A 27,562-nucleotide genomic window follows, 5' to 3' on the forward strand; every position below is an offset into this window, starting at 1 on the left:
GTTTCCGGCCGAGGCAAACTTCTTGTCCCATCATGCTCTGCCCTTCAACCCATCGCTTGATCATTTCTGACCAATATTTTAAGCGCACATGACAAATGTACCGCGGTATAGCAGCCGCCTCGTCTTTCGTCTGACCCGTGCGCCCGGCGAGGGTCTCTGGGTCTCGACTCCAGCCCCCCCCCCCCCCCCACAACCCCCCCCCCCCCCCCCCCCCCCCCCCAAGTATATCATTCCGACACTTTCCACTCCCTCCCTCCCCCCCTCTTTTTTTCCTCCTCGATGCTGCCTCCGTGAACAGACCGCAATCTTCCAAGAAGGATCCCCGGTTGCTTTTTATTCTAACTATCTACAGGACGTCGGCCTGCCAATCCGACACAGTGTACGGAGTATTTTGACTGTGTCTTGAAAATCGTCGCGGAACTATTTTTTTGCGGGGTTCGGTCTACAAAGCTTTTTTTTTTCTGGTTGCTTGGAGACACAAAAAAGAAAACGTTCAGCGGTTCGGAAGTCAGCGTTTTGAGAGGTTGCGAGGAGTCTTGTTTTGGGGAGACACACGAGGAGTCCATCTCCTTCACGACTACGTCTGATTTTAATCGCTTGGGATACTGACCACAGTCCCAAGCACTAGTTGCTGGCTGTTGTTCGCTCCGGAAGAGTCGGAGGACGTGGCAAGGACAGAGTCTTTGCCGGGGTAGACACACGGGGAAGAAGGGCACAAACTGCTTACGCGGCATAAGCTCACTACCGCACCCTCTTACCAAAGTCCATCAGACATGCAGCCCCCCAGCAACATGGCCAAGGGGTTCGACACCATCGAATCCACCATCGAAGCCTTCCGCAACGGCGAGTTCATCGTGGTGCTCGACTCTCAAGACCGTGAGAATGAAGGTGACCTGATCATCGCCGCCGAGGACGTCACCACCGAGAAGATGGCCTTCATGGTTCGCTACACCAGTGGACTCATCTGTGCCCCCATCACCTCCCAACTCGCTGCTGGATTGGCCCTCCCGCAGATGGTGGTGGACAATGAAGATCCCAACCGCACGGCCTATACCATCTCGATTGACTCGAATGACGAGAGCGTCAGCACCGGCATCTCGGCCCATGATCGCGCCTTGACCTGCCGCACCCTCGCCAGCAAGAAAGCCACCGTCGACAGCTTCCGCCGACCTGGCCACGTCTTCCCACTCCGTGCTAGGGACGGAGGTGTGTTGGAGCGAACGGGCCACACCGAAGCAGCGGTCGAATTCTGTCGCCTGGCGGGCAAGGCCAAAGTCGGGGTCATCTGCGAGATGGTTGACGACGGAGAGCCGGTCCTCGGACAGACGGCCATGCGCGAACCCGGCATGATGAGGCGCGATGCTTGTCTGGAGTTTGGCCGCAAGTGGGGACTCAAGGTTTGTACGATCGAAGACCTGGTCGACTATGTGCAGAAGGAGAAGATGGTGAGGAATGGCCATGGGCACGTCACGAACGGGGTTAATGGGTACCATTGACGAGGGTCGAATGATGAGTCGAGCGGATTGCTAGACATGACTGAAGATTGCGTACAATGCAGTGAAGTTACTGAATGATGAAATGAAACTTGAATGTCCTGGTAGTGTGTTGTTCCCCCTTGCCATGATATTCCATCGCGAAGCCTTGTGCGCAGTCTGGCGCCATGAGGCCGAAGGGCGCCCACCAGGCTGCGGATGACGTCAAGCTGCCTGCGGCCTGCGGCATGCGAACTGCAAACTGCGCTGCCACGCATCCCCAGCAATTGGCGTCTCGACTGTTTCTCACCTCAGCACTTACTTTCTCGCAGCCTCCACCGACCACGAGTAATATCAGTTCAACTCGGGCTTCCCCATGTTTCTGCTCTGCTTTGGCGTTGGTACTGGTGTCCATCTGCTTCCTCGTCCAATGCTTCTCAGAATGAACGCACCTCCGCACTGTGATGGAGGCGACTGTCACAGTTTGCAAGCCACCATTTTGTGCAGTGAATCAAAACTGTCCAAGAATCAATCTCGCTCAAATCTTCCGCAACAGGGCTAGAACCACCCTGACTTACGTCTCCCATCCCCCTCGGCAAGGCGCAGGCCAAGGAGGAGGGGGTATTGTGTCGGATTTTGCCAAATTTGGTGTTGCTTCTCCCGGGGTCAATCCCGTGTTCAGCAATCCACGTCGCCCCCCCGTGCCGACAAGAAAATCAGCGAGACCCGGATCCTGGCTAACGCTCCAAGACAGCAGGGGTGGCCTCTTTTCAGAAAAGCAGAATCAACCTCTTCGGGCCACCCATTTCTCCTCCCGGTCAACTGAGTCCTCGACGGACGCACTCAACGAGGCCCTGGCGGCGTTCCTTTGAGCAGCCACTATCGCTTCGCCCCCCGTCTCAGCCTCACGCTAAACCGGACATGATGCAGGGCCCAAATAATACGCGAGCCGCGAGATCTGCTTAGGATAGGGATCCAAACGGCCTTTTCCTCGCTCTCCGTACTTCGTGCCTCTCTCCTTCATCTCTGCCTCGCTCTTGCTTTTGTTGGTTTGCTCTTTTCGTGGCTTTGACTGAAGCTCGGCTGAGTCTCACGTGGGAGAGTCGGACGCATCTTTCTGAGGCTTGTCTGGCCGTGGTACCTGTCACTTGCGACCAAATAAGGAGCCTGGTGTGCCGCACGTCTCTCCCTCTACTATTCCCCTCTCTTTCGCTATTCTCTCGTTTGACTACCTACCCATACAGACGCACATACACTGACGGAGTTTGGATTACGTTTCCTTGCCTCCTGCGGCGCTTTTGCTCTTCTACTTTGGTTACGTTGTCTTGGCTGTTTGCATTGCCTCTCCGCGCTGCCTGCATTTTACCAGACATAACGCCAACCTCGACTTTGGTTCCAGCTCTTCGATCCACACTCCATCAAGCGTTCCATATACTTTTTGATTCAGCATAGGCAAAATTCAGACCACGACACTTCTAAAATACAAAAGCTCGCGTCGGAGAACCGGAAGCAGAGGATCATTCCCTGACTAAAGTTATTACCCATCTCAATGGCTCCGGCCTCATCACGTCTCTTCCCTCGACAGGGCTTCGGTGACAATGACGGTCCAGGCGACTTTGGCGACCACAGGGGTCCTGGCGATGGCAAGGGAGTGTCGACCTGGGCAATCCTTGGTATAGTGATTGCCATTGCCGTTATTGGGCTCATTGTTGGCTTCGTGATCTTCCGACGCATTCGACGCCGCCGCAGCAGGACGGCGATTCCTGCAATTAACCTCCACCCCCCAACATCGAACAAACCTCCATCAACTACCCCATCAGCGGGCGACCCCTCGAAATACGGCGCCAGTAGCAATGGAGGGTACACGGCGACGGCCGACCAGAACCAGTCCCTGCTGAACAACGCAGAGGCACCCGCCATCGTCACGTGGGATCCCAGGGCATCCGAGCACGGCGGCGTCGGGTCCACGCAGGACGGGTTCGGATATGACAACAACCTCAACCTCCTCCAGCGGCCAGCCAGCGTGGCCAGCTTCTCCGCCCCGCCTCCCCGGTACGAGGAAGCTACCAGCGGCACCGGCACTGCTGCTGGGCCCCGACCACAAGGCGAGGCTGCGAGCTACTTCAACACCGCGGTGCCGATGGGCCAGGAGCGCGGACGTAGCCTCACCCGCGAAGGCGAGGGATCGAGGCCGCGCGCCCTGAGCGTCGACCAGAGGAGCATCAACGGGGACCGGAGGCGGAGCATGTCGCGGTTCAGAGAGGAGGGCATGTTCGACGTCAACGTCGAAGCGAAAAGCTGATCATGCCTACATTTCTTTTATTATTTGGTTATTGGGTTCGATTCCCTTTTTTAAACACCCCGTTCGTTGCAGCATGGCTGGATGAGCCATATGCACATGCATGCAGGCACGTTTTGTACGGAGTTCCGGGGAAAACATCGCGGGATATGATACCTTGATGTACATGGTTTTATGGATATACAATACTCATGTGGCTTGAATGGTACAAATTCTGATTTCGGAAGAGCTTTCTGGCTTGTGCTCTACAAGCAACAATAAAACGGCCGGTGATATATCTGGGGTATCATTTTTTCTCGATTTTTGCCCTTTTTGCACCTATTTCCACTCCCATTCCAACCAACCCCCTCGATCCCATTTCTGAGGCGCCTACCTGGACGCCGTTCCTTTTGTAATACAGAAACCTTCGGCCCGAGAGTATGAAATTTGATCAGCTCCAGATCGGCCATGGGCTTAAAGGTGCACATTGCCTGGAAAAACACCACCCGCATGCATGATGCTGCATCGGACAACAAGCGCGAGCATGCTGACGCCCTACTTCTTGATCTCTGGCTTCTTCTCGGAGTAATCCCTAAATAAACCCTGCATGTGCACGTTTGTGATTTTCTGCCCTCTGCGCACTTTCCGCTTCTCCTTCTTGGGTTTCGCCGTCAGGTCCGTCCGAGCCGGTTCACCCGTGGACTTGTGATTCATCTTCCGAAGCTCTTTGATGGTGTCCTCGACGCTCGGCAACGGGATCTGGTTCCAGAGGTCCTTGAACTCTTGGTCGAGCGGCGCGTGGAGGGTGGGGTCATCGATCCAGACCATCCGCGGGTGGTGGTCCTTCTTGTTGCGGGTCACCAGCAAGCGGTGCTCGGCCTCGAGTTTGTCGATGGCGTCCGCGACATCGGCCCAGCCGTCCTTCAACTTCGACACCTGGATCCCCATCGCAGTCTCTTGCTTCTGGAGGAACTGGAGCAGGGAGTCGGCGTCGGTGATGTTGTGCTCCGGTTTGAACAGGAAACTGTCCGTTTCCTTGTCATATGTGACTTTGGAATTGGCGTTGAGAACGGCCAGGAAATGCTGGACCGTGGTCTCGTCGCGTCTCTGGACCGGTAGGACGAAGGTGATCAGGTCGGAGGCAGAGATGCGCTCGGGGAACTTTTCCCGTAACCGTCCCACGGCGTAGACGGCGTTGGTGCGGACATCTATCCCTGCCGGATCGGTCACGGGCGGCGCGTAGAAAGATGACATATTCGGCTGGTGAGTCTGTTCAAAGCGCGAATGTTCTCTTTGTTTGCGGTTCCCCCTGGTTGCGGCGGAGCGAGAGGGTGGCGGGTGAGGATGGAAGGGGAGGCCTAGTCAAAGGTTCCGCTTCCGTTTGCGGCGGAGAGTCTATCTCATTTCGAAGTAGCGAGCAAGTGACAGCGAGCGAGTGTCTGTCGAGGGAATCTGAGCATATGAATGAGAGATGAAGTGAAGAAGACTTGACTAACAATCTGAGGTCGAGTTGTCTGTGTGGCGGCTGAGGTATGTGAGGTACTTAGGCATAGATAATCGGCGGGGGCAAGTAAAGCGAAGTCTAGTACTCCGTACATAGTAGTGAGCCTGGAGCCCCAGTCACTACCGCAACAGGCGTGAACAGCGCCAAAAAGTTAAGGTTGGACTTACATAATTAGGCTCCTACACCCTAAGCGAATGCCCCAAGGTCACGTTCTTTCAGTTGCCCGCGCTGCCCGCTTCTGTCTGTTTAGAGATCCATTCTCGAACATCTCCAATTCCATCCTGTCTTCAACATTCCACCTCTCACCCATTCACCACGTTCGCTCTCTCGCTCCTTCTTATCGTCGCTCGCGCAAGCAGCTTCTTGCGCCATGGTGAGACGGGTTGAGGTAACTTTCATTTCACCTTGACGTTGCGCTTGTGGTGGGCGCCTTCTTGACTTGAAAGCCACTATCCCTCGTCCACCCGCGAAGACTCAATCACAATTCTACAGCCCCCTTCACAATGGCCGCCGAAGTGGATGTTCGCGCCATCTCGGCCTTCTCCTCCCTGCCTGAGAGTTCCGTCACTTCCCTCATCAGTGAGCCGACGCCCGAGCTCGTCACTGCCCTTCTGCGCGCCATCGAAGCCAAAGTGAAAGAGTTTGAGCAGAACAAGTCCCAAAAGGTCAAACTCGAAATCGAGCTCGAAACGGTTGTACGGACCAGTGAATCCAAAGCAAAAGTTCTACAAAACTCGCGCGACAAGGCCCTCGCAGAGTCAAGTAAACTTCGCGTCGAGTTGCAAACATCAGGTACGAAATTACTCTCGCCGCTTCCCTTAAACCTAGCTGACTTGTATATCACAGAAAATGCACGATCAAAGTTGGAGACTGAGCTCGAGCAGTACCGCTCTGCCACGGCAAATGAGAATTCGGAACTCAATACTCTCAAGTCTCGGATTTCTTCCCTCGAAGCCTCCAATCGAGATACCTTGGCTCTCCTTGAATCAAAGAATGCCGCGTACGATAGTCTATCCCAAGATCTCTCGGCTCAGCACCAGAAAGCTGCAGAACTTCGAAAACAAGTCAACACTCTGGAGCAGTCAGTGCAGTCTGCAAATGCTACCGTTGCGAGTGCAAGATTCAAGGAGCAATCACTTCAGCAAGAAGTAGAAATGCTGAAGAAAAACAATGAGTGGCTAGAGACAGAGAGGAAGATCAAGGCTGACGAACACACCAATTTCCGAAAGGAAAAGAACGCGCGGATCTCGGAGCTTTCGAGGTTGAACGAGCAATACATCTCTGAAGCTGAGACTCTGAGACGGTCTGAAACTTCTCTCAAACAACGCTTAGAGGAGCAGACGGCCAGATTTGAAGAGACGCTGGAGGAGATGCAGAAGGTGCGGGAAGAAAAGATATCGGCTGAGGACGCATTCAGAGTGGAACTCGAGAGCGTGAACCGTCTGGCCGAGCTGCAAGCGGCGTCTGCTGAGACAGCTAAACAGCGCGTTCAGGAATTATCCGCTGCTCTGGAGGAAGCTCGTGAGGAGGCGGCAGAAGAGATTGGCACCATTCGTGCCGAGATCGAAACCGAACATAATGACCGGGTCGCCGCTGAGCAACGTGTGGCCGAACTCGAGGAGTCTCTGCAGCAGATGTCAAGTGAGCTGGAACAGGCACGGGTAAGACAGAGCACGCCTCAACGCACAACCAACGGTTCGGGCATTACGACACCGCTTCGACCTGGAACCCCTAGTGGCATTTTCTCTCCGGCATCCGTATCTAGAGGGAAGTCTCAAATGACCATGACTCAACTTTTTTCGGAATACAAGAAGCTCGAAGGAGAACTGGCCAGTGAGAAGCGTGTTAGGGAGCAATTGCAAGAGAACCTTGACGCCATGGTTGACGAACTGGAAAACAACAGGCCCGAGATTGAGGAACTGCGTGCCGACCACGCCCGACTGCAGAGCGAAGTCGTCGAGATGTCTGCGATCGTCGACAAGACGAATGCCGACCGGGACGCCACAGTGAAAGAGCTCAGAAACTGTCGAGGCCAGCTTGAGAGCAAGTCACGCGAGGTCGAGGTTCTGGCTCAACAGCTTCGAGACAAGGGCTCTGAGATCCGGTACCTTCTGGTCGAGCAATATGTTCGCGAGCGAGGCGAGACCCTCACCCGCGAAGATTTTGAGGAACTGGAGAGGCAGAGTGAAGCAGCAATGTCACAGGACATGGCAAATCTCTCCGAAAACCAACAACTAATCAATCAGCGGCTCATTGTCTTCAGAAACATCACCGAACTACAACAACAGAACGAAAATCAGCTGAAGACGATTCGAAATCTCGTTAGTGAACTAGAGAGCAACGAAGCGAACGACCGGGAGCAACAGAATCATGCGCTTAGCCGCGAACTAGAGCAAGCTCGGGCACAAATTGCCTCGTACCAGGATGAGCTGAGGACGATGGTTGCTCAGACCAAGAGCTTCGTCAAAGAAAGAGACATGTTCCGAAACATGCTCACCAGACGCGGTCATTTACCTAGCCAAGTCCAACCGAACGACTTCTCTCGGTCGTTACCAGTCCCCAGTGGAGAGTCACCTGCAGGGTCTGTAACCGGTGGCGATTCGGACTACGCCAAGCTCTTAAAAGATCTTCAGCAACATTTCGACTCGTATCGACAAGAAGCGACCACTGATCACACAGCTCTCAAGAACCAGGTTGCCGAGCTGAGCAAGAAAAATTCGCAGTTGCAGGCTGAAATTAGTCGGACTGTGGGGCAATTGACGGCTGCTAATCAACGATACGAAATGTTACAGGCCAACTATAACTCCCTGAAGCACGAAAATGGGGAGATCCAGAAGAGATCGTGGGCCGCTATGGAGAATGCGACAAAGAACGAGCTCAAGACGCAGCAAGTGGCCGAGGACCTCGTGGAAGCCCGAAATCTTTTGGACAGTCTACGCCGTGATTCCGCAAATCTCAAGGCCGAGAAAGATTTGTGGAAGAGCGTGGAACGGAGACTAATCGAGGACAACGAGTCTTTGCGCAGTGACCGAAGTCGACTAGACCAGCTCAACGCGAGCCTCCAAACAATCATCAACGAGCGGGAGCAGACAGATTCCGAAACCCGACGTCGCCTTCAATCTCAAGTGGAGTCATTGGAGTCTGAGCTCCAATCGACCAAGAGAAAGCTCAATGACGAAATCGAAGAGAGTAAGAAGGCTACGCTACGTCGAGAATATGAGCATGAGCAGGCCCAGAAGCGAATAGACGATCTCGTTACCAGCCTGGGCACGACGAAAGAGGAACTGGCTTCGGCGAAGACGGCTAAGGACCATCTGCAAGCCAGGGTTGATGAGCTCACGGTGGAACTTCGATCTGCAGAAGAACGTTTGGAAGTGCTGAGCAAACCTGCAGAACCTACAACTGAGTCAAGCGTTCCCGAGGATACTGCTTTGAGCAAAGAACAAGAGCTGGCGGTGGAAATTTCAGAACTCAAACGTGATCTCGAGCTCAAGACGGCGGAACTTGAACGCGCCAACGAACAGGTGGAAGTTTACAAGAACATTAGCCAGTCAAGCGAAGAACGCCTTCAAGAACTCACTGAGACCAACGACCAGTATCGCGAAGAAACAGAGGCAGCTCTTGCTGAGAAAGATGCAAAGATCAAGGATCTCGAGCAACGCATCGAAGATATTTCCGCTGAACTCAATACCACCAATCAAGAACTGTCACGGCTGCGAGACGATCAGGCCGAGTTTAGTCGGAAACTCGATGAACAGAAGGCAGGTTTCGAGTCCGATATTGAGCGGCTGAAGGAAGAGGCAGAGAAGAGTGCTGAGCAAGCTCAATTCAATCTAGAGGCCTCCAAAATCCAAGCTCAAATTGCCACAGAAGCTCAACAAAACTATGAGACCGAGCTATTGAAGCATGCTGAAGCAGCCAAGACATTGCACACAGTTAGAGACGAAGCCAATCAAATCAAACTAGAATTGGTTGACTTGCGAACACAAGCTGAGACGTCCAAGGCAGATCTTGAGAAGAAACAGGCCAGTTGGGACGAGATGAAGGAAAGATATGAGAGAGAGCTTGCAGACCTCAAGAAACGACGTGAGGAGCTTGCGCAACAGAACAACCTGTTGCATGGCCAACTTGAAAGTGTCACGCAGCAGATTACGGCGCTGAAACGCGATCGCGCAGCCCTAACGGAAGGCGTAAATGGGGAAGCGCCTGCTCAACCTTCTGCGGAGTTCGACAAGCTGCAAGAGGTCATTACTTACCTCCGTCGGGAAAAGGACATCGTCGATGTTCAATACCAACTTTCAATCCAAGAGGCGAAGAGGCTGCGACAGCAGCTTGAGTTTACCCAGTCGCAACTAGACGAGACGCGATTGAAGCTCGACCAGCAGCGCCGTTCCGAGGCGGACTCGGAGCGCAACGCCCTTAGCCACAACAAGCTCATGGACACTCTGAATGAGCTGAACCTATTCCGCGAAAGCAGTGTTACCCTTCGAGCTGAAGCAAAACAAGCCACTCAAGCTTTAGCCGAGAAGACCCGGCGTGTGGAGGAGTTGGAAGGCGAAGTACAATCGTTACATGCCCGTGTTGCGGAACTAGAGAACCTGTTAGAATTGAAAGAGGGCGAGTTGAAACTGAGCCAAGAAGACCGAGATCATTGGCAACAACGCACCCAAAACATTCTCTCGAAGTATGACCGAGTGGACCCTGCAGAGATGGAAGCCCTCAAAGAGAAAATGACCACTCTTGAGCAAGAGCGTGATGAAGTCCGTGTGGAGCTTGACAAGGCTGTTGCCGAGCGGGACGAGGCTCGTACAGCTCTTCAAGCACAGATCGAGAGCACACAGGCAGCAGTCGACTCTGCTAAAGGCGAGTTGAAGACGAGGCTGGAGACGCAGTTCAAGGGGGTCATCAAAGAGAAAAACAACACTCTGCGCGAGAGGAAAGTCGAGTTCGATGCACTGGCGACGGAACGAGATGCTTTACACAAAGAACTTGATTCATTGAAGGAACAGCTGGCCGCAGCCGAAGCACATCCTGCTCCGGCACCATCGATTCAAGTCAATGGCGAACACCCAGCAACTGCGGACGTTTCAACCGCTAGCGGTGCGGCTAACGCCGACATTGACGAGCTGGCAGCCAAAGTGAAGGAATTAGAAGAGACACTGGCAGAAAAGAATAAGGAGCTCGACGAACTGAACTCCACGCAGGAAGAGAGGTTCAAGTCAAGAGTGGCTGCCAATGAGGCCATCCTCAACAAGCGGCTGGCTGAGTTTAAGCAACAAGCCCAGCAAGCGAAAGTAGCTGCCCTTGAAGAGTTAACGACCAAGCTCAATGCTCAGCATCAGCAAGAAATGGAGGCTCTCAGAGCTCAGTCAGTGCCTATTGCAAGCGAGCTGCAGAAGCCTGCTGAAGAAACAGCTGGCGCCGCTGTTCCCGTCATCAATGGCGAGATTCCTGACGAGGTATTGCTGTCTCTGCCCGAAGAGAAAGCAAGGTTCCTCGTGAACAAAAACGAAATTGTGCGACGGATCGTCCGAGCCAACATCAGCAAGGGATTAGAGAAGGAGAAAGAGAATATCCGGAAAGAAATGGCGGAATCGAAAGGCTCTCAGAACGAAGATGCCTCTATGGGACTGCCTGAGCAACTGGAGGAGCGGCTTCAGTCCGAGAAAGAAGCCATCATCAAACAGAAGGAAGCGGAGTTCGAGACCGAGAAAGAAGCTTTGATCAAACAGTACGAAGAGAAGCTCGCTCGGGAAAAGCAAGACATGGCCAACAAGCACGAAGAGGAGCTCAAGACCCAGAAACTCCAATTCGACGAAGAGTCGGCTCGGAAAATCGAGGAGCAAGTCAGGAATGCCGAGCAGCTGGCGGAGAAGCGAGGCACTGTCAAACTTAACATGTCTCAGAACAGAGCAGCTCTGGCAACTGCGAAACTGGACGTGGTGAAGAAAGCAGCAGAGGAGACGCCTGACAAGGCAGTTGGAGAAGTATGGCAGATTGCCAAAGACGCAAAACCCGCTGCTGCAGGGGCTGCAGTGGCACCAAAGCCGGCAGCTCCTCCCGCTGCTACTACTCCTGCACCAGCCACGGCGAAGCCAACCGTCTCTGTCAAAGCCGACGAGGCTACTCAGCCTCAAATTGCGGCGCCCGACCAAGCGGCGGCTGCCGAACCTCCTTCGCAGCAGCCTAAACAAAATTCATTCCAGCAGCCTGCCTCTCAACCCGCTCAACCCGCTCAACCTCCTCAGACCCCCCAGCCTGCTCGGCCTGAAACTGCAAAGCAGCCTCAGCCCGGCGCGGCCTTGATGCAGCAACTCCAGTCCGGAATTCCCCGCGGTGGGTCGAATCGAGGTCGGGGAAGCGGTATCCCCAGAGGTCGCGGAGCACCCAGAGGCGGTCGCGGTGGCAACCCAAGTGTACACACTGGCGTTGGCCAACAGGCAGGCAGGGGTGGAGGTGCCAATAGTCCGAGCCGGGGTGCGTTGAATCCTCAAGCCGCACAATTTACTCCTGGTGGTGGAAACAAGAGAGCTCGGGAGGACGGTGAGGTTGCAGATGGCGGCGGGCAAGGGAAGAGAATCCGCGGCGAAGGGGCTGCGGCGCAATAGGCTGTCTGGACAGTCAACTTCTCCGCAAGGGGAATTCAAGGATATAGGGATGAAGGTCTATTGCATGTTAATGGTAACGGCAATCGCGGGATGGTTCTCTGACATCTGATTAAAACAAATGGGCGTGAGCTGAAGAGAATTTCGGCTCGTTGAATGGAAATGCATGGGGGAAAGAGTGTCTACTATGTTCTGTACAACAAAATCAATGAGGTCGCTTTCGAGCAGAGCCCTTATTCCACGCCGCCTTCTTGTGCCAGAGCCCCATGGATCAGTGTCGAATCCCCATCTCTTGCGTTCTTGTTCTGGTGATCTTGTTCATTAGTGCATGATTCGTGAATTCGTGAATTCATGGACCCGTCCTTCAAAAAGTGTTAGCATGGGGGACCACATTCCCACAGTCCACATGTCCCACCACCACCACCACTACTACTAGTTACCACCACCACCACCACCGACCTTGAATGACACTGCGCCCTAGATGACAATTGAGCGTTTCTGGCCAAGTCAATAATCTAGGGTAAAACAGGCTCAGGCCGATTCAGCCAGCTAAGATACCCTTCCCATTCTGCGCAACTATCTATCTTGGGAAGTCCCCCATCTTTCTTCCTTTTCGCTTTGTCTCTTTGTTCTTCGTCCTGAGCTCTCTCAGGCCGTGTGACCTCGAAGCGTTTCTTGTCAAGGTAACAAGCAGGATAGTATTCTCCTCTGGGATTCCACGTCGACACTATGAAAGGGAAATTGACTGGCAATTGGACGCCGGGAGTGCGTTCATGATAGACTCCTGGCATTTCGGCTTGCGCATGGAACGATCTGACTTGAATCCTGATGGGTCGAGTTACATCAGGTTCAACCGTGGGGTAGTCGTACGTCGTCACTTCCGGTCCCTTCGGTGTCGCAATCGCCATGTTTTCCAGGAAAGCAAGGCGTACCAAGTCCAGAGTCTCCTTGAATAAGTCTATGTGATTTTTATTCTCTGGCGACAGACCCTCCTCGAGGCTTCGTAGTCGATCCTCGCGAAGATTTCTTGCTTTTTTGTCCACTTCATCCATCCCGTCGAAGTGATCGCGCGTCGCCGAGACGTAGATACGTCGACTTCTTGTATTGGGAGAGCTGTTGGAAAGGGAGGTCATGATGCATGTCGGGAGACCAGGCCAAAACGATATTGCCGTCGTTTGGTGCTCGCCTTGCTCTTTCTTTGTGGGTCTGATGTTTTTCTCAAATTCCAGACCCGACAAGAAACTCTTAAACCCACTCAGTGGGCCCCATTCCTTTTCTTGATCGGAAGTCCCTACTTCTTCCCGCTCTATAGCTTGGTACAGGAGCAGCACAAGCGGATTCATGATATTCATTATGTCCCGATCGTCCTCAGTCTCTTCGTCGTTGGGGTGGTTTTCGATATTAAGCTCCTCTAAATCGGTCAATATTCCCTCGACGGTTTCCTGATCTTCACGGCATCGCGTTGGGCTTCTAAGTCCGAGGATTCCTTTGCTTGCGGCATATTGGCGCAATTCTGGGAGGTACTCATCAAATACCAAGGAAAACAGTCTTTCTCTAACTGCACTTTGGACTCCTAGCTCGGTAGCTTTGGAAAGGATTTTCTGGTAGTTAGAAATGACGATAAACACGTTCTCTGCTGCAGACACATAAGGTTGCGCTCGAGACTTTTCTTGAGCAGCCATGTTAGAGGTATAGAATTAACTGACACTAGGTCAACTCTATTCCCGATTAACTTTGAGGTTGTTCTGAGGCTGAGAGAAATTGTGGGGCAATCTTGTCTTACGCGTGCTATCAAGTATCCAATCAGCGGGTAGGAGTGATTACCTATATGTACTCCATGTGATATAGACTATCATATTATGCAACGGAGTTCTGCTTGTTGTATCAATACCTGAGGCTGTGAAGGTTCCTACAACTTGGCCCCAGGGTTCCCAGTCTTGGAAGGCCCAAGTTCCGGGCTCGCTCTCGGTTATTGTTGCTAGGAGTGGCCCTGCTGCTGCCTGGAGGAAGGTACCGTCCGACCCTAATTAGTGGGCCGCCGCTTCGCTTTCTCTGATTTGGGAACATGTCATGTGAATTGCGCCAGATGTCCCTTGCGTCCGTGATACGAGACGATTAGCTGGGGTCGATACCTCATCTCGCTTAAGATCAAGGTTCTGTTGAATGTTGACTCTGTACGGAGTACCGCGCTGGGCCTACACTGGCGAGCCTGACCACTACTGTAGGTAAGCTATTTATCATAGCGTGTTCGCACACCCACAAGCCTTCGCCAATCGAGCTTAGCGAGTTTGTTCGCGTTGTCTCCAGGATCGATTTCAGCTCCATTCCAGCTCAGCCAAACCTGGGATTTCAAAAACGCATTACGTCTAGCCAACCGCTTTGATGCCTCTCAGTGGGCCACGCTCAAGGCTACGAGTTGCTATTACGGGCGGGAAGATAACGTCTCCTGACTTGATGCAGAATGTGCTGCTCTCACTCGGTGTGTATATCGTGCACAAGCCTCCGCAGAGGCCGGCATCTTCCATACCTCTCCCTGGCCATCACTGCTCTGTATTTTCTAATCTTTGGAAATCTGCCCCTCTTTCTCGTTCAGTCACTCACCCAAGTCACTCCTTATGCAACAGCAATGCACTCGTACTCTCCACTGGTTTACTGGATCGCATTTCTTTTACTATTTGCCGACTACAGTTCGGCCAACCAGGTAGACGAAGGTCAATGCTCAATCGTCACCAAAACAATTACCGGACAATGGACTTGGGTACCGCAGGAGTCTATATCGCCTGAGAGCATGAAAGGCCAGATCTGGGAAGGTCATGCGGCGGTTAATTCAACTTCTAATGCCAACTCATTCTCGCCTCCATCTAAGGGCAGCTCGATATCTGCGCAGACAAAGGGTCAAACAAGGCAAGGTTGGCAACATCAAACAGGCCATGCGGTCGCTACCTCCGTAATAGCCCCTTCCGACACGACAGAGACCGAAACAGGTCCACACGTCGTTTGGGACGACTGGTCTACGCCGGCTCATCCTGCCTCAACCAACATTGAATCTTGGAAGCACTGGTCCTCTCCTGCTGATGAAGCATACAGTACAAGCACACAAACAAAGGACGATTGGAGCAGCGTTGTCAAGAGCACGGAATCTACAGGCAAACTTTCCACCCGTGTTCATCCCGGTCCACACAGCAGCCATGAAAATAACAGGAGCACGAGATCCGTCGCACATTCTTCGCTTACAGACTCGAAGCCCTGGACAAGCCACTCGGCTATATCTCGTTCTACAAAGACGTCTACCTCGTCTTCTCGAATTAGAAGCACAAATTCAGAATCGACAAGTAGTCCTACCCACTCAACCCACTCAGCCTACACAAGCACCAGCTTACCTCACCTGAGAAGTTCGACCAGCTTGTCTACAACTACAAGCACTACAACCAATAGTACACCAGCTACTACGTCGACTACTAGCACCACCTCAGGCTCGTCTACAAGTACAAGTACTACAACCAGTAGTACGTCAGCAGCCACCACAACCTCGACAACAACCTCTACAACGACATCGACAACGACACCGACGACAACCTCTACAACGACATCAACAACGACGAGCACCCAAAAGACAACCTCCACATCGACCACGACCAGCACGCCATCGTCAACCTCCACATCGACAACCACAACTGCAACAACTACTACCACGACCACCACGACCACAACCACAACTTCTTCATCAGCGCCTGTATGCACACCCCTACTTGCTTCTTGTTCATCATCTATCGACACATGCTGTACCGGCAGCTGTGCTTTCTCGCCCGTTTTCGGGGAAACTCTCTGCTGCGTCCCGGACGGTGGACCGTGCAGCTTGAGCGATCCAGAGAATTGTTGTAATGGAGCCTGCGAATCCATTGCTGGTAACAGCGGTGTATGTATTTCTTAGTGACTGGGAAGATGGACGGCGTGGGAAGTGTTGGGATCTATCGCTGAAGTGTTCGAGAAGGGGTGGGTTGACGGTGTACAATCTGCACCAGCTCTACTACCTCTTGTCGTGCGGGATCGGTATCAGAGCGTTTCTAGCCATCCATGACGGCCCCCAGAGCACCTCTCCGGGCTGGACGTAGAGCGTCCTCTAGATATAGGGACGATCAAGCTAACTGACCAGTACGCAGCGGCAGGAGAAGTCTCAATCGTCTGTATGCCATGTCAGGCAGAATCGCGACTCTCACGGTCTTCTGGATGGTTCTCCAGCGTATAACCTTGGCAAGAAGATACTGGATTACTACTAAGAAATTAGAATCCGTCAATGTGTTGTTGCTGTCCATGACCGTGGCGTTGGGTGGCAGACCTGGATATCGCCCACATCGACGTCTCCATATGGGATCGCCCGTGCCAATGTGCCGAGGTCGCAGACGAAGATGCTGGAGAGAACCTGACCGCTATTGACGACTGGGAAGAGCTGCTCGACTCATCAGAGAATGTTGGAGTGATGAGGGCCAGGGGCAGTTGGGAGGCTCGATTGGCAGCTGCGCTGATCCGCAGGCAGCTCGACCCGGAGCCATGCACATGGCTGATACCAGACGGGGGATCTTTCTGTCGGCGTTGCTTGGCTTTTGCTGTCAGCAGATTCACCTCTGGAATCGGCATTATCATCGACTGAGAATGCTTGGGCCGCCGATGATGTAGCTCGATGAAGTCTCATCTGCGGCAGCGCTGGGAAGAGCCAAAGCTGAAGGTCTGTCTATAAAAGAATGGCACACGTCCTAAAGAACTATCTGCAATCTCTAGCAAACATTACCCTCGTAGATAGTCCTTTGAAGTATTGATATCCTTCCTGATAGTAGGGGTCTAAAAGCGGGACTAAGTACCGGTGATCAAAAGAATAAGGAGAGCGAGTAACGCCGTTGCCTACACAGGCTGAGCTATTAGTGTTGTCGCTGGATACCAAATCGTCTAAATTCGCCATTGGGGTTTTCGGTCGCGAGTATTCTACCAGAATTTATCCATGCTCTTCGAGTAGCGATCGGGTTCAAATCATCTGCGGCGCGTTCGAAACCCCCAAGGCCTGTCAAACTTCCATCAATACGAGTCCTCTGAGGAATCTGTTGAGCGTCTCGTCCAATTAAACTCTAAAGGAGACGGACTCAAGACGATCGCGGGCGTCATGCATGTGAGAGAGGGCGGGGAAGAAACAGAAAAAAGAAAACTGGGTGCTGACAGCAGCACGTTGACGTTGGAGACGCATCCTTACAACTCATGTCTGCTTTCTCTTCAATCCATACCTCCTCTTTGATCAACATCAGTCCCCAGTGACCCCACGAACAATCATGCCCATCCCCACCGAACTGGTCGGCAGTCTCCCTCGACCGACGTACCTGCAAAAGGCCTTTGCAGACTACGACGCCGGCAAGATCTCGCGCGACGAGCTCGTCCAGGCCCAGGACCGCGCCGTCGAGGACTCGTTGAAAAACCTCGCGGGCACGGGCGAGCCGTTGATCACGGACGGCGAACAACGCGCGAGTTCGTTCGCCACGTATCCCATCACCGACACGCTGGGAGGCACGGGTCTGTCGGAGAATCTCGCCGCGGACGGCCAGTACTTTGCCATCTTCGACGATGGGCACCACAGGCAACTGCCCCGCCTCGTGAAGGGTCCGTTCAAGTACAAGACCTACGCCTACGACAACCTAAAGAGGTCGATGCCGCTGGCGGGCGGGCACCCGATGAAACAGGCCGTCATCGCCCCGTCCATGATGTACCTGCTGTACCCGCTCAACGGCTCCGTCGAGGGATACTCGAAGGAGGAATTTGAAAGGGACGTCGTGGACGAGTGCGAGAAGGACATCCGCGGCTGTTTCGCCGCCGGGGCCAAGCGCGTGTCCATTGACTTCACCGAGGGGCGGCTTGCCGCGAAGAACGACAAGCGGAATCCATGGACTGGGGCGCACTTGTTGCAGAAGTTCATTGACCTGAACAACCAGGTCCTCGGTAAGTGATCCCCAGACGCTCAGGTGACAAGACGCCCCTTTGGGAGGACGGCCCTACCCTCGCGTGAGCGCATTGTGTTATTAACAAGTATTTCCCCTCCCCTCTTGCGACGATATACAGACCGATTCACACCGGAAGAACGCAAGGACATCGGCATCCACACCTGCCCCGGCGGGGACTGCGACTCGGTGCACTCGGCCGACGTCGACTACCACGAGCTGCTGCCGTCGCTGTTCCAGATGAACGCGGGCTACTTCCTGATCCAGCTGGCGTCGGAGAAGAACCGCACCCGCGTGTACGAGGAGATCGGGCGCACGATCCGCAGGGACGCCAAGGGCGTCAAGCAGGTCGCGTTCGTCGGCGTCGTCAACCCGCTCAACCCGGCGGTCGAGACGGCCGAGCAGGTCCGCGACGCCCTCGTCGAGGCCGCCCGCTACATCCCCGCGGACCAGCTGGGCGCCACGGACGACTGCGGCTTCAGCCCCTTCAGCATCGACGTCAAGCCCAAGCACAAGAACAACCCGGACTTTGCGCGCGAGGTCGCCTTCCAGAAGATCGCCAACCGCGTCAAGGGGGCGCAGATGGCGAGCGAGCGGCTGGGGTTGTGAGGGCGTGGGTAGAAAGACGAGGGCGGTGTTGGGTTGGGAGCTGCAGACCAACACCTTACTCACTCGCTTGATTGCTTGCTTGCTCGCTCTTTTTTGACAACGAGTCTTGATGCGGCGGTATGGGCTCATTCCAGTAATAATAACAAGGACGGAAGTGTATATAGGTAGCCACGGGCAGCCAAAAGTTCATTGCACCTTTCAACAAGGTGTTCTCTTGTCAACCCTGTACATTGCTCAGGGTGGCTCAGTCAATTTTTTCCATGATCAAGCTGTTGGACGTGGAAAAAGTACTTCAACCAGCCGACTGTGTGGGTGTTGTGAAGCGATCTGATATGTTGATGTTCTCGTATGTCTATGCTTGAGACACGGAGGCACGTTGCGCCGGGCGGCGTCTGGCAGCGCAGCCTTGCACCCCCAAATTCCCCGCCGTCGCTACGTATGGGTTGCCGCCTCCTTGCCCTCCTCCGTGCGACTTTCGCCTGCTGTGTTACCTAGTTTGTACCTTTCCTCCTCGATCACTTTTACACCCACTTCGCTCACCTCTCGACAGCCTTGGATCGAAATTCCTCATTAATACACCCGCGCTTTCCTGTCCCTCTCCAATCGCCAGGCCCTCCGCAGTCTTGCGAATTACCGTCCCTCGTGTCTCGCGGATTCCTCTCCACGAAACCATGGACAAACCCCCTTCCTCATCCTCTCCCTCGTCCTCAAACAAGAAACCGTCGTCACGCGGGACGGCCAACTACGTCTCCTCCTCCGGGCACATCTTAGAGACGTAAGTACTATACTATTCTCCGCCCCTCCCTCTCCCTCCTTCTCTCTCTCCCCCTATCGCTCTAAACTAATCACTGCAACCCCATGGCCGGCTCCTAGACCACCCCTCTCGGCCCGCATCTCCCGCATCTCCGACGACGTGTACAACTTCCTGGGCCTGTACTTTGTGTCCCTGTTCTCGCTGGACCCGTACACCGCGGCGCAGAACAGCCAGTTCAACACCCGCGGCCGGCCCAACGCGTACCAAGAGCGGCCGCGCTGGGGGGGAGGGACTAATCGTCTCGGCGGCGGTGGTGCTACCGGTGGTGGTGGTAGTACTTGGGGAAGAGGCGGTGGTGGTGGTGGAGGGAGTGGGAGTGGGAGCGGGAGTGGAGGCGGGTCAAGAAGGATGGGAGGGATTGACGACGTGCGCGCCCCGGAGTGTGGAAGCTGTGGATGAAGCTGGTGTCGAGAGCGTGTATACCCCGTCTGGGAATCTCGGAAAGAGAGAGGGAGAAAGGGAAGACCGAGACGGAAAACCACCACTTACAAACGAGAGAGGTTCATAACCTCTCCGCTTTCCGGGGCTTGGGGCTGGCATTCGTGAAAGCTATGGCGGGGGGGTTAATGCGCAGATGGGGTTTGATTTCTTGGGGATGGCGTCTCGACCAGAGACGAGGCTACAAAGAGACAAAAAAGGACGAGGCATATTCATGGGTGCGTTGCAGACGCGGAGCTCCCCACGGGGCTTGATGGTTCACTACCTATGCAGCAATGCGCACAGGGCAAGCCATTTCAACAAGCTGGGAGGTGGGAATCGAGAGGCTTGTACCATTGTTCCTGCGCGGCGGCATCGCACAGCATCTTGAGAAATGGGGCTGCAGAACCACCACATACATATTTTGGGCCTTTCGCACGTCAGAGCGAATACCACATGGCCCAAAATACCAGAAACACGAGGATGTACAAAGTAGAGCCGTACCGCACAAGGCAGGTTTCAACCTCCTGGAGATGGAACGATGCTAAGGGGTAGCGACAAACAATTTCCATTTGCCTTTCCTCGTTCTGCTGCCGAGACACACTCGATCAAGAGGGTTTTGGTTGACAAAGACCTCGATATGTCGGCATCTTGATATCATGCTTATACAATCCGAGGAACCATATCCAACCAGCCGTGCAATCAAATCTTCCCAACCTGTACACCCTTCACATCTATGTCCCCAGCTAGATCCGCATTCGCCGTCTCCCCTCTGCCGGCCCTTCTCTTTTTAAGAACATTCTCGATAAACGCTTCTCCCGCTTTATAACTGCTCCTCACCAACGGCCCACTCGCCACATATAAAAATCCCATCTCCAGCGCCCTAACGCGCCACTGCTCAAAGACGTCCGGCGTAACGTACTCGTGCACAGGCATGTGTCTCTTTGTAGGGCGCATGTACTGTCCAAAGGTGACAACATCAACATCAACAGCGCGCAGCTCTTTCAACGCATCCCAAAGTTGGTCCTCCGTCTCCCCAAGGCCCAGCATTATGGATGTCTTTGTGATCAGACCAGGTTGCGCGGCTTTGGCGGCTTTCAACACGCTGAGGGATTGCCGGAAAGTGGCGCGGCGGTCGCGGACCTGCGGCGTCAATGCCTCCACAGTCTCGACGTTATGCGCATATACGTCCAGACCCGATGTTGCGACAAGTTTGACCATCTCCAAGTCCCCTGCGTAGTCGCCAGTAAGACACTCGACCAAGATAGTGGGCGCTTTGGATTTGATCTTGCGAACCGTCTCCGCGAAGTGGTGGGCTCCACCGTCCGCGAGATCGTCTCGGTCAACACTGGTCAGGACAACGTAGCCCAGACCCCATCGCGAAAGAGCTTCGGCTGTATGTTCCGGTTCGTGCGGATCCAACGGAGGAGGGGCCTTTGAGGTCTTGACACTGCAGAAGCGACAGCCTCTCGTACACGTATCGCCCATCAACATGATCGTCGCCGTGGCCGCAGACTTGCTGCTTCCTCCCCAGCAGTCTGAGATGTTGGGGCATCGAGCCTCCTCGCACACAGTGTGTAGATTCAAGCCGCGCAAGTCGTTCTTAATCTTCTTGTAGGAGGAGCTGTCGGGAATCGGCGTTTTCAGCCATGACGGTAGGCGGGTGATTTGTTTCTGCTTGCCCTTAGGCCCGACGAGGGCAGTTTTTAATGCATATGCTTCCGAAGGTTCTAGCGGTGGTTCTTTTCCTGATACGAAATCTGAGAATGAAGGGCCTGCATTGAGCTTGTCGGCAAAGGTAGTCGCACGCACTCGTGGTTTGCTGGTGGGAAGGTCATCAGTCGTGGTGGCGAACGTCCGTGACGTGGTCGATGCCGACGTCGAGGCGGAAGGAAGAAAGACTTTGAACGGAGATGACCATGGGTGGCCGTTCAGGCAACGGTAACGAGGGACTGCAGCGGCCATGGTAGGGAGCTGCGCTGATGATGAGAATGATGTTCGTTGAGATGTGGCGGGAAAAAGGGCGTTGACATATGGTCATCGATTGAATGGCTGGACAGGCACTTGCTGCTTTTACAGCCCTATTTCTTGTGGCGGCAACAAAGCCGACACGGCCAGGCTTGCGATTTTGTGTTTACATAGGGAAAATACACCATCTTGAACCATTCCATCTAACCACCACCACAACCGTCCTCAACCCATCCTCGGGTTTCCTCCTCCCACTCATACCGGACATATTGAAACTCATACTAGGACCGCCAATCCCCACGTCATACAAGGAAGAATACTGGACCTCACCCCACCCGCAGGCTGATCGCTGATTTCGAGTTGCAGGGTGCGTATCGTTACTACGCCCGAGGGGGCCAGTACCTTCCTTGGGCCTTCTCACGACTTGACGACCTCCTGTTCGCCTGTCATGAACATGATGCTCGCCTTGATCAAGACACACAACACATCGAGCTCATGCTGGTCCCTTGGAGCGTACACGATGAGGAAGGTGTCTCCAATGCCCCACATATTCTTCAGGCCACCAAACCACCACGGCTGAGTCCTAGCAGATCGATGTCGTTGAGCCCAACCTCTTTCGATGAGGATTTTAGCGTCTGCTGGCGAGAAGTAAAGGTGTAGTGAAGTGTCTCCGTGGATATGCCCCATTTCACCGTTGGCGATGGTTGCAATTTCCGGAAGGTTGTCTGGTTTGGCAAGTATGCCTGGATGCACGAAGAGAGCAGAGTGATGTTTCTCGACGACGGAGAGCCTTTGCTGCAGTAAGTTGGGGTTGTTGTGGACAAAAGACGAGAACAAGGCAAGTACGCGCTGTCCCAAGGTCAGTTTCGAAGCCACCACAGCTGAATAACGTCCTGGTGTTCCGGAGCCACGCGATGCCTGATGCTCACTCACCGAGTTCATTTCTTGCCCTGGACATTGACTAAACTGTCTTTGAGGAGCGATGCCCAGTATGACTGGCCGTTCACCCCTTCGATCTGGTAATGCCATGATGTCCTTGTGAGCCCCATGATCTGGATAGTCTCCAGTCCATATGGTATCCCGAACGGCGAGGGTGAAAGGTCTGACCAGAATGTGGACTTTGAACCAGCCGAAGATGTCATGAGAGGGTCCCCCGACTCCCAACGATTTGAAGAAGCGGTAGTCTTGTATGCACCACCAGAGGAAGCTGGTCAAAGAAAAAAAGACCGCGACGTAAGAGAGGACTGGAGTCACCCTCTGGAGGGCAAGAGCAGTGGGAGGATGCGGTTCGGTGACGTTGGGAAGGCTATAAACATCCATGGTTGGGGATTCAGGGAAGCAGGTAGGGTTGGGAGGAAAAAGAGAGAGCAGATAAAGGTACTCGACTAGCAGATTTTATATGCGAGAAGTGAGATGGAGCGGGCGGTGTGATTATGGTCGACTTGAGGGCCAGTTGAACGCCGACGGGCTCAGATTTCCAGGCTGCGTTGTTGAAATGCATGTGAGGTCTCGAAAAGAGGAGAAAGTAGCACACTGCATTCGGGAACATAGCACGTATCGGAAGACCTACCGCCAAACTAAGAAGCCAACGGACGGTCAGTCTCACACAAAGTAGCAGGAGGGAAGAAAGGGCGGTCCATTGGGAGGAGAGCAAGAGGAATGACGAGGCAACATGATCAGATGTAGCAGGACCTGAGTGTGGACCCTCATTTGTCTCGCCGGAGGATTGACTGATGCCCAGTGACGCAGGGCAGCCTCAGAATATGCGTGAGGTCACTTGGACACTCGCGATTTCTCGTATCGTCCTCATTCGAGACGTGCAGCTATCCATCAGCCCGCGTCTTAGTTCGACTTCTCCGCAACGCGTGGAGTGAGTTCCTGGCCTGGCTTCCTCGAGGAATAGCCTATAACTGACGGGCGATAGCCGACGGTATTTTGGCAGGGCATCGGGGCCTGGGAATCGTGGAGGAGGTGCTTATATTCCCCTTCAGAAAAAACCCAACAGGTTCAGGGTTTTCCCTTGTTTACTGGGACGAGCGGGCAGGGGACGTGGGGGAAACTCAGCTCGAGCGTGGTGGGAGCGTGGGTGGTGCAGAGACGCAGGCTTGGAGACGTTTAGTTTTCTGCACCATTTTCCGGAAAAACCGGGACTTGCCTCGCCAGGCACCATGCATCCACCCAGAAGAACCCAGGCACGGCGGGAGATGCTGGGCTCAGGCAAGGACTCTCCTGCAGCTAAAAAGTCACGCGGGATTTTGTCCAGAGGCACCAAACGAGGGCATGCCATGACATCAACCGGGGATGGTTGGCGGCATGGACCTCCTCTTCTCGCTGCATAATCCTCCGAGTCTGTTGTGGTTTTTCTCCGCCTATCAGCTCGACGACGGGTTGTGCTAGAGAGGGACCTGCGTGATTTCGAGTGGGCTGCGTCCCAGACGACGGGAGGGAGGTTCAAGGCACCAAAAGCCTGCTGTGAAACCTTGGTGAGGTGTTCTTGCCACCACGAGCAACCCGAGATGGATGCTCACGCGACGTGCAAAAGCCCAGTGGTGGTGTTACTACCAAGAGGTCAAAATCAGATTGCCATGAGGAAGAGTTGCCTGCCTGTGTGGCCCCACAGTGAACGCTCGCCTGGGAGGTGAGCAACCGGCCTGGGAAGGGAAACCAACGATCAGAGTCTGGGGTAAAGTGGCCGAAAGCGAAGCCAGGCACAGAAATAGGCTGTGGCGCTCGTTTACTGGGACGGACGAGTCGAAGAGTAGGGAAAAGTCCCTCATGACCGAATTAGATGGAGGCGTTTGATGCCATGGTGGTGTCGAAGCGTGGCATTGATGAGGCTGAAAGATAATTGACAGTACTCGGCGAAGCCATCCCCAGAAATATGTGGCGCAGTCTGGCGAGCAAAGGGTACCGTAGTAATAGCAAAGTAGAAGTCATCCACCATGAGCTACAACATCATGTTTATTTGTAAGGTCATTCTGTCTGCTCTTGAACGCAGCGGTATCCTGTCCTTTGAATAATATCAGCCATCTCCAGCATGGCGTGGTGGCGGCCACCTCATCGGTACTGAGTACTCTAACTATCTCAGCGAAAACGTGCATTCTATCTCAGACTGTGGAATTTATTTCTTCAGTCGACTGGTCGGCACTGTTTGTGTACAGAGCACGAGGTATTCAATCCGTGATGCGCTCTTTTCGACCGAGACATTGGATGAAAGTCTAGGCTGCTGAAAAACAGCGATCATCTCATTCACATGTCGCATCGTATCGGCAAAACCGTTTTTCCGCTCCCGCGTGGTTGTGGCAGCAGAAAATCATCCCACCTGCGCTCCCCCTCTCTCCTTTCTCTACTGCTTGAAATCCCTGTTCAGCCCGAATCTTTCCCAGGCCTGGAATAAATCGTTGGATCTCCGAAGAAAGTCCCCCCCTGAGGAGCCCCCAAGGACTCAAAAGAACTGTCCAAAGTCCCTTGGAACCCTGAAAGATATATTTCACGCACCACAACACCAACCAACACGCCCACTATCTGCGTCATCCACCTCGATTTCTTCATCTCTATTGCCCGCTGAAGCCGGGCCTAAACCAGACTAACGGGCTCGCACCGACCAAACTGCGCCTTTTCAACGAAGCCAATTCTTCCCTGCCCCAGGCGACCACCAATCCGACCACTGCGGCGACTGCCTTGTCATCTGGTGTGCTCTCCAACACCAGTGTTTTCGCCTTCATTATTCCATCCCCTGCCTTGCCGATCCACACTATTACATACACTCCGTGCTCCTCGGTGACGACGTCGAAGATCTACCCTCGCGCTTCCCACGCACAGAAACACCAGCCCTTTCCCCCCTTTCACCATCCAAATAACCAGTGAATCAATCCATCGGAAAAATTCACACTCTTCATCCACCTCTCGGTCCATCCAAGTCTTTCACCGTGGCGTCCTCAAGTCTTCAGACTTGGTCTTCTGATCTTCAGCGAAATCTCTACAGCCTTGCCCAACCAGTCCTCCGACATTTACCTGCTGACTTCCACAACAATCTCAACCTTCTTCTGACAGAGTACTCCACCGCCTCCTACACCACCCTTGCCGCCCTCCTCCTCTCCCTCATCTACCTCCTCGCCCGCTATCTCATGAGTAGCTACGGTAGCTACGTCGCCTACGGTGGTCGTAGCGGGGGTTCGCCGTACACGAGCGCCATCGGCGATCCCTATACTCGCAACCTGTCTAATCACTTCGAGTACATTGATGCCGATCATGGCATGCTTCAAGAGCCGCATCGTCACTCCGTGTCCAGATTGCATGAAAATGTCCCGATAGAAGATCCCGATGCACCAGATGTCATCCTGGTGCGATACATGGCCTCGCTGTTTCCCGTCGAGTTCCCTCCATATTCCATCAGCGAAGAGACCGCCTATGTCGGTCAACTGAGAGAAGCCGTCGCCCGATACCTGCAGACGGATCCCAGAAGAGTCAGGCTGGTGTACAAGAAGCGCGACCTCAAGCACGATGGCTATCCCCTGCGGAAATATAACATGAAGCAAAACAGCGAGGTGGCAGCGATCAAAACCGAGGCTATACTGGACTACAGTGACCGAGATAGTCATTCCTCAGGCGGCGAGGACGTTCCTGAGCAAAACCCTCGACGCCGGCCACGCGCTGTGTCCTCAGTCCGACATCGTAGCGACGAAAATCTGCCACAGCAGAGACCCTCGGCGTCCTCCAACTTCCTCCACCCCAATGGCCATCTTTCTTCTGGGACAGCATCGGAACGACAGTCACGCACTAGCTTGCGCCCGGAGCCTGATGAGCGCCCCCTACGACGAGAGCCGTCTCGCACCAGAGGAACTTCACCCCACCCGTCCACGAGTTCGACACCCATTCCAACATCACTGCCGGCAGCAGATCCGAACACCCCATTGGGGAAGTTACAAGCTCTTTCAGATAAATACCACGAGCAATGGCTTCCCCTCTGCCGCAAGTTTATCTCTAATCCTCCTTCGTCGGCTCAGGACCGTGAGAAAGAACACCGAAAGTTGAGTGAGAGTGTCATGACCCATATCATCCTTAAAGCGGACGCAATTGACGTGGATTCCACCGAAGCACGCGGTTTCCGGAAAGGCCTATTGAACGAAGTCCAGGAGACGATGAAGAAGATAGATGCTGTGGCAAAAGGATGAACATCGTTTGTTTGGTTAAGTTTGCATCGCTCAGGCGCAGGAAATGCTAGTGTGTTACCGGTTGGATGGTTGTCTTTCGCTGATACTTTCTGCATGAATGAGCATCAAGTGTTTCATTGGACGAGTGGATTGGCTGTCGAAGACGACTTTTGCATGGGATGTGCGGCCAGGAGCAACGAAGTGAATGATAGAGACTGTTTACCGGCCAACCACGGAGCATTGCATGGAGGACAGCATTACAAAGCACATAAGATGCGTGGACATCCGAGCGAGTAACATTGGCACATAATAATTGGACTCATCGATCACCTCCCGAGCTGTTCTGAACGTATGTGCAAAATCCCAGGCTGCCGGCTGCGCCGGTGTCAAGGGGGGCTAACGATGCATGTCCTGTGCGTCTTCCCGCATCCTCCTCGAGATTGATATGATGATTTCTTTTTCTCTATCGTGACGGCGGAGGAACCGCTGGTGAGTCTCGTATAGGGACCGAATATGCAGGAAACACGCGGACTAGTTCAATTGCAAACATGAGGCGATGCACATAGGCGCAGATGTCCATAGAGTGCCGATAACCTTGACCATGTTGATTGCATGTGCTTGGTTAGCGATACGTCGTGGCCACGGCCTGTCGCAAGGCTGCACCGCGCAAGGCTGCGGGCCGATCGCGTCATAACTTCCCACATTTCAATGATCCAGCTCCTCCACTCGCGTGTCCTCCTTTCCGATCCGTCCGATACAGAGCCATG

General features: G+C 53.9%; 10 protein-coding genes across 10 annotated transcripts; 6 read left to right on the forward strand and 4 right to left on the reverse strand.

Moving 5' to 3' along the window:
* The first annotated feature begins 270 nt into the window (after positions 1 to 270).
* On the forward strand, positions 271 to 1,601 carry PV07_10679 (3,4-dihydroxy-2-butanone-4-phosphate synthase). Its single transcript, XM_016398028.1, has one exon. It carries the CDS (start codon positions 774 to 776, stop codon positions 1,494 to 1,496), a length of 723 nt encoding a protein of 240 aa, XP_016245219.1. The 5' UTR covers positions 271 to 773; the 3' UTR covers positions 1,497 to 1,601.
* An 828-nt stretch (positions 1,602 to 2,429) lies between these two features.
* PV07_10680 (uncharacterized protein) lies at positions 2,430 to 3,999 on the forward strand. The gene has a single exon (XM_016398029.1). The coding sequence runs from the start codon at positions 3,022 to 3,024 to the stop codon at positions 3,772 to 3,774; it is 753 nt and encodes a 250-aa protein (XP_016245220.1). The 5' UTR covers positions 2,430 to 3,021; the 3' UTR covers positions 3,775 to 3,999.
* On the reverse strand, positions 3,898 to 5,287 carry PV07_10681 (uncharacterized protein). Its single transcript, XM_016398030.1, has one exon. It carries the CDS (start codon positions 5,002 to 5,004, stop codon positions 4,306 to 4,308), a length of 699 nt encoding a protein of 232 aa, XP_016245221.1. The 5' UTR covers positions 5,005 to 5,287; the 3' UTR covers positions 3,898 to 4,305.
* Positions 5,288 to 5,513: 226 nt separating this feature from the next.
* Positions 5,514 to 12,126, forward strand: PV07_10682 (uncharacterized protein). Its single transcript, XM_016398031.1, has 2 exons — positions 5,514 to 6,046; positions 6,101 to 12,126. Exons 1-2 carry the CDS (start codon positions 5,758 to 5,760, stop codon positions 11,860 to 11,862), a joined length of 6,051 nt encoding a protein of 2,016 aa, XP_016245222.1. The 5' UTR covers positions 5,514 to 5,757; the 3' UTR covers positions 11,863 to 12,126.
* A 190-nt stretch (positions 12,127 to 12,316) lies between these two features.
* PV07_10683 (uncharacterized protein) lies at positions 12,317 to 13,541 on the reverse strand (the record flags this gene model as incomplete). Its single annotated transcript, XM_016398032.1, has 1 exon — positions 12,317 to 13,541. The coding sequence occupies one exon, from the start codon at positions 13,539 to 13,541 to the stop codon at positions 12,375 to 12,377; it is 1,167 nt and encodes a 388-aa protein (XP_016245223.1). The 3' UTR covers positions 12,317 to 12,374.
* A 3,546-nt stretch (positions 13,542 to 17,087) lies between these two features.
* PV07_10684 (uncharacterized protein) lies at positions 17,088 to 18,702 on the forward strand. The gene is made up of 2 exons (XM_016398033.1): positions 17,088 to 17,835; positions 17,956 to 18,702. The coding sequence occupies exons 1-2, from the start codon at positions 17,175 to 17,177 to the stop codon at positions 18,441 to 18,443; spliced, it is 1,149 nt and encodes a 382-aa protein (XP_016245224.1). The 5' UTR covers positions 17,088 to 17,174; the 3' UTR covers positions 18,444 to 18,702.
* A 227-nt stretch (positions 18,703 to 18,929) lies between these two features.
* On the forward strand, positions 18,930 to 20,265 carry PV07_10685 (uncharacterized protein). The gene is made up of 2 exons (XM_016398034.1): positions 18,930 to 19,218; positions 19,317 to 20,265. The coding sequence occupies exons 1-2, from the start codon at positions 19,115 to 19,117 to the stop codon at positions 19,654 to 19,656; spliced, it is 444 nt and encodes a 147-aa protein (XP_016245225.1). The 5' UTR covers positions 18,930 to 19,114; the 3' UTR covers positions 19,657 to 20,265.
* Positions 20,163 to 21,677, reverse strand: PV07_10686 (lipoyl synthase, mitochondrial). The gene has a single exon (XM_016398035.1). It carries the CDS (start codon positions 21,637 to 21,639, stop codon positions 20,377 to 20,379), a length of 1,263 nt encoding a protein of 420 aa, XP_016245226.1. The 5' UTR covers positions 21,640 to 21,677; the 3' UTR covers positions 20,163 to 20,376.
* A 22-nt stretch (positions 21,678 to 21,699) lies between these two features.
* On the reverse strand, positions 21,700 to 24,696 carry PV07_10687 (uncharacterized protein). The gene is made up of 3 exons (XM_016398036.1): positions 23,798 to 24,696; positions 22,576 to 23,746; positions 21,700 to 22,491 (listed from the first exon to the last, which is right to left on the reverse strand). Exons 2-3 carry the CDS (start codon positions 22,960 to 22,962, stop codon positions 22,060 to 22,062), a joined length of 819 nt encoding a protein of 272 aa, XP_016245227.1. The 5' UTR covers positions 22,963 to 23,746; positions 23,798 to 24,696; the 3' UTR covers positions 21,700 to 22,059.
* On the forward strand, positions 24,666 to 27,383 carry PV07_10688 (uncharacterized protein). The gene has a single exon (XM_016398037.1). The coding sequence runs from the start codon at positions 25,770 to 25,772 to the stop codon at positions 26,814 to 26,816; it is 1,047 nt and encodes a 348-aa protein (XP_016245228.1). The 5' UTR covers positions 24,666 to 25,769; the 3' UTR covers positions 26,817 to 27,383.
* Positions 27,384 to 27,562: the final 179 nt, after the last annotated feature.

Source organism: Cladophialophora immunda, assembly GCF_000835495.1.
Source record: "Cladophialophora immunda strain CBS 83496 unplaced genomic scaffold supercont1.6, whole genome shotgun sequence".
Taxonomy (NCBI): Eukaryota; Fungi; Ascomycota; class Eurotiomycetes; order Chaetothyriales; family Herpotrichiellaceae; genus Cladophialophora; species Cladophialophora immunda.

Excerpts from the sequence above, each read along its gene's own strand:
- PV07_10679 (XM_016398028.1), top strand. The coding sequence starts at position 774 with ATGCAGCCCCCCAGCAACATGGCCAAGGGGTTCGACACCATCGAATCC.
- PV07_10680 (XM_016398029.1), top strand. The coding sequence starts at position 3,022 with ATGGCTCCGGCCTCATCACGTCTCTTCCCTCGACAGGGCTTCGGTGAC.
- PV07_10681 (XM_016398030.1), bottom strand. The coding sequence starts at position 5,004 with ATGTCATCTTTCTACGCGCCGCCCGTGACCGATCCGGCAGGGATAGAT.
- PV07_10682 (XM_016398031.1), top strand. The coding sequence starts at position 5,758 with ATGGCCGCCGAAGTGGATGTTCGCGCCATCTCGGCCTTCTCCTCCCTG. Across the intron at positions 6,047-6,100 it reads CGTCGAGTTGCAAACATCAG|AAAATGCACGATCAAAGTTG; the intron begins GTACGAAATTAC and ends TGTATATCACAG.
- PV07_10684 (XM_016398033.1), top strand. The coding sequence starts at position 17,175 with ATGCCCATCCCCACCGAACTGGTCGGCAGTCTCCCTCGACCGACGTAC. Across the intron at positions 17,836-17,955 it reads CCTGAACAACCAGGTCCTCG|ACCGATTCACACCGGAAGAA; the intron begins GTAAGTGATCCC and ends GACGATATACAG.
- PV07_10685 (XM_016398034.1), top strand. The coding sequence starts at position 19,115 with ATGGACAAACCCCCTTCCTCATCCTCTCCCTCGTCCTCAAACAAGAAA. Across the intron at positions 19,219-19,316 it reads TCCGGGCACATCTTAGAGAC|ACCACCCCTCTCGGCCCGCA; the intron begins GTAAGTACTATA and ends GCCGGCTCCTAG.
- PV07_10686 (XM_016398035.1), bottom strand. The coding sequence starts at position 21,639 with ATGGCCGCTGCAGTCCCTCGTTACCGTTGCCTGAACGGCCACCCATGG.
- PV07_10687 (XM_016398036.1), bottom strand. The coding sequence starts at position 22,962 with ATGGATGTTTATAGCCTTCCCAACGTCACCGAACCGCATCCTCCCACT. Across the intron at positions 22,492-22,575 it reads CAGGGCAAGAAATGAACTCG|CGCGTACTTGCCTTGTTCTC; the intron begins GTGAGTGAGCAT and ends ACCTTGGGACAG.
- PV07_10688 (XM_016398037.1), top strand. The coding sequence starts at position 25,770 with ATGAGTAGCTACGGTAGCTACGTCGCCTACGGTGGTCGTAGCGGGGGT.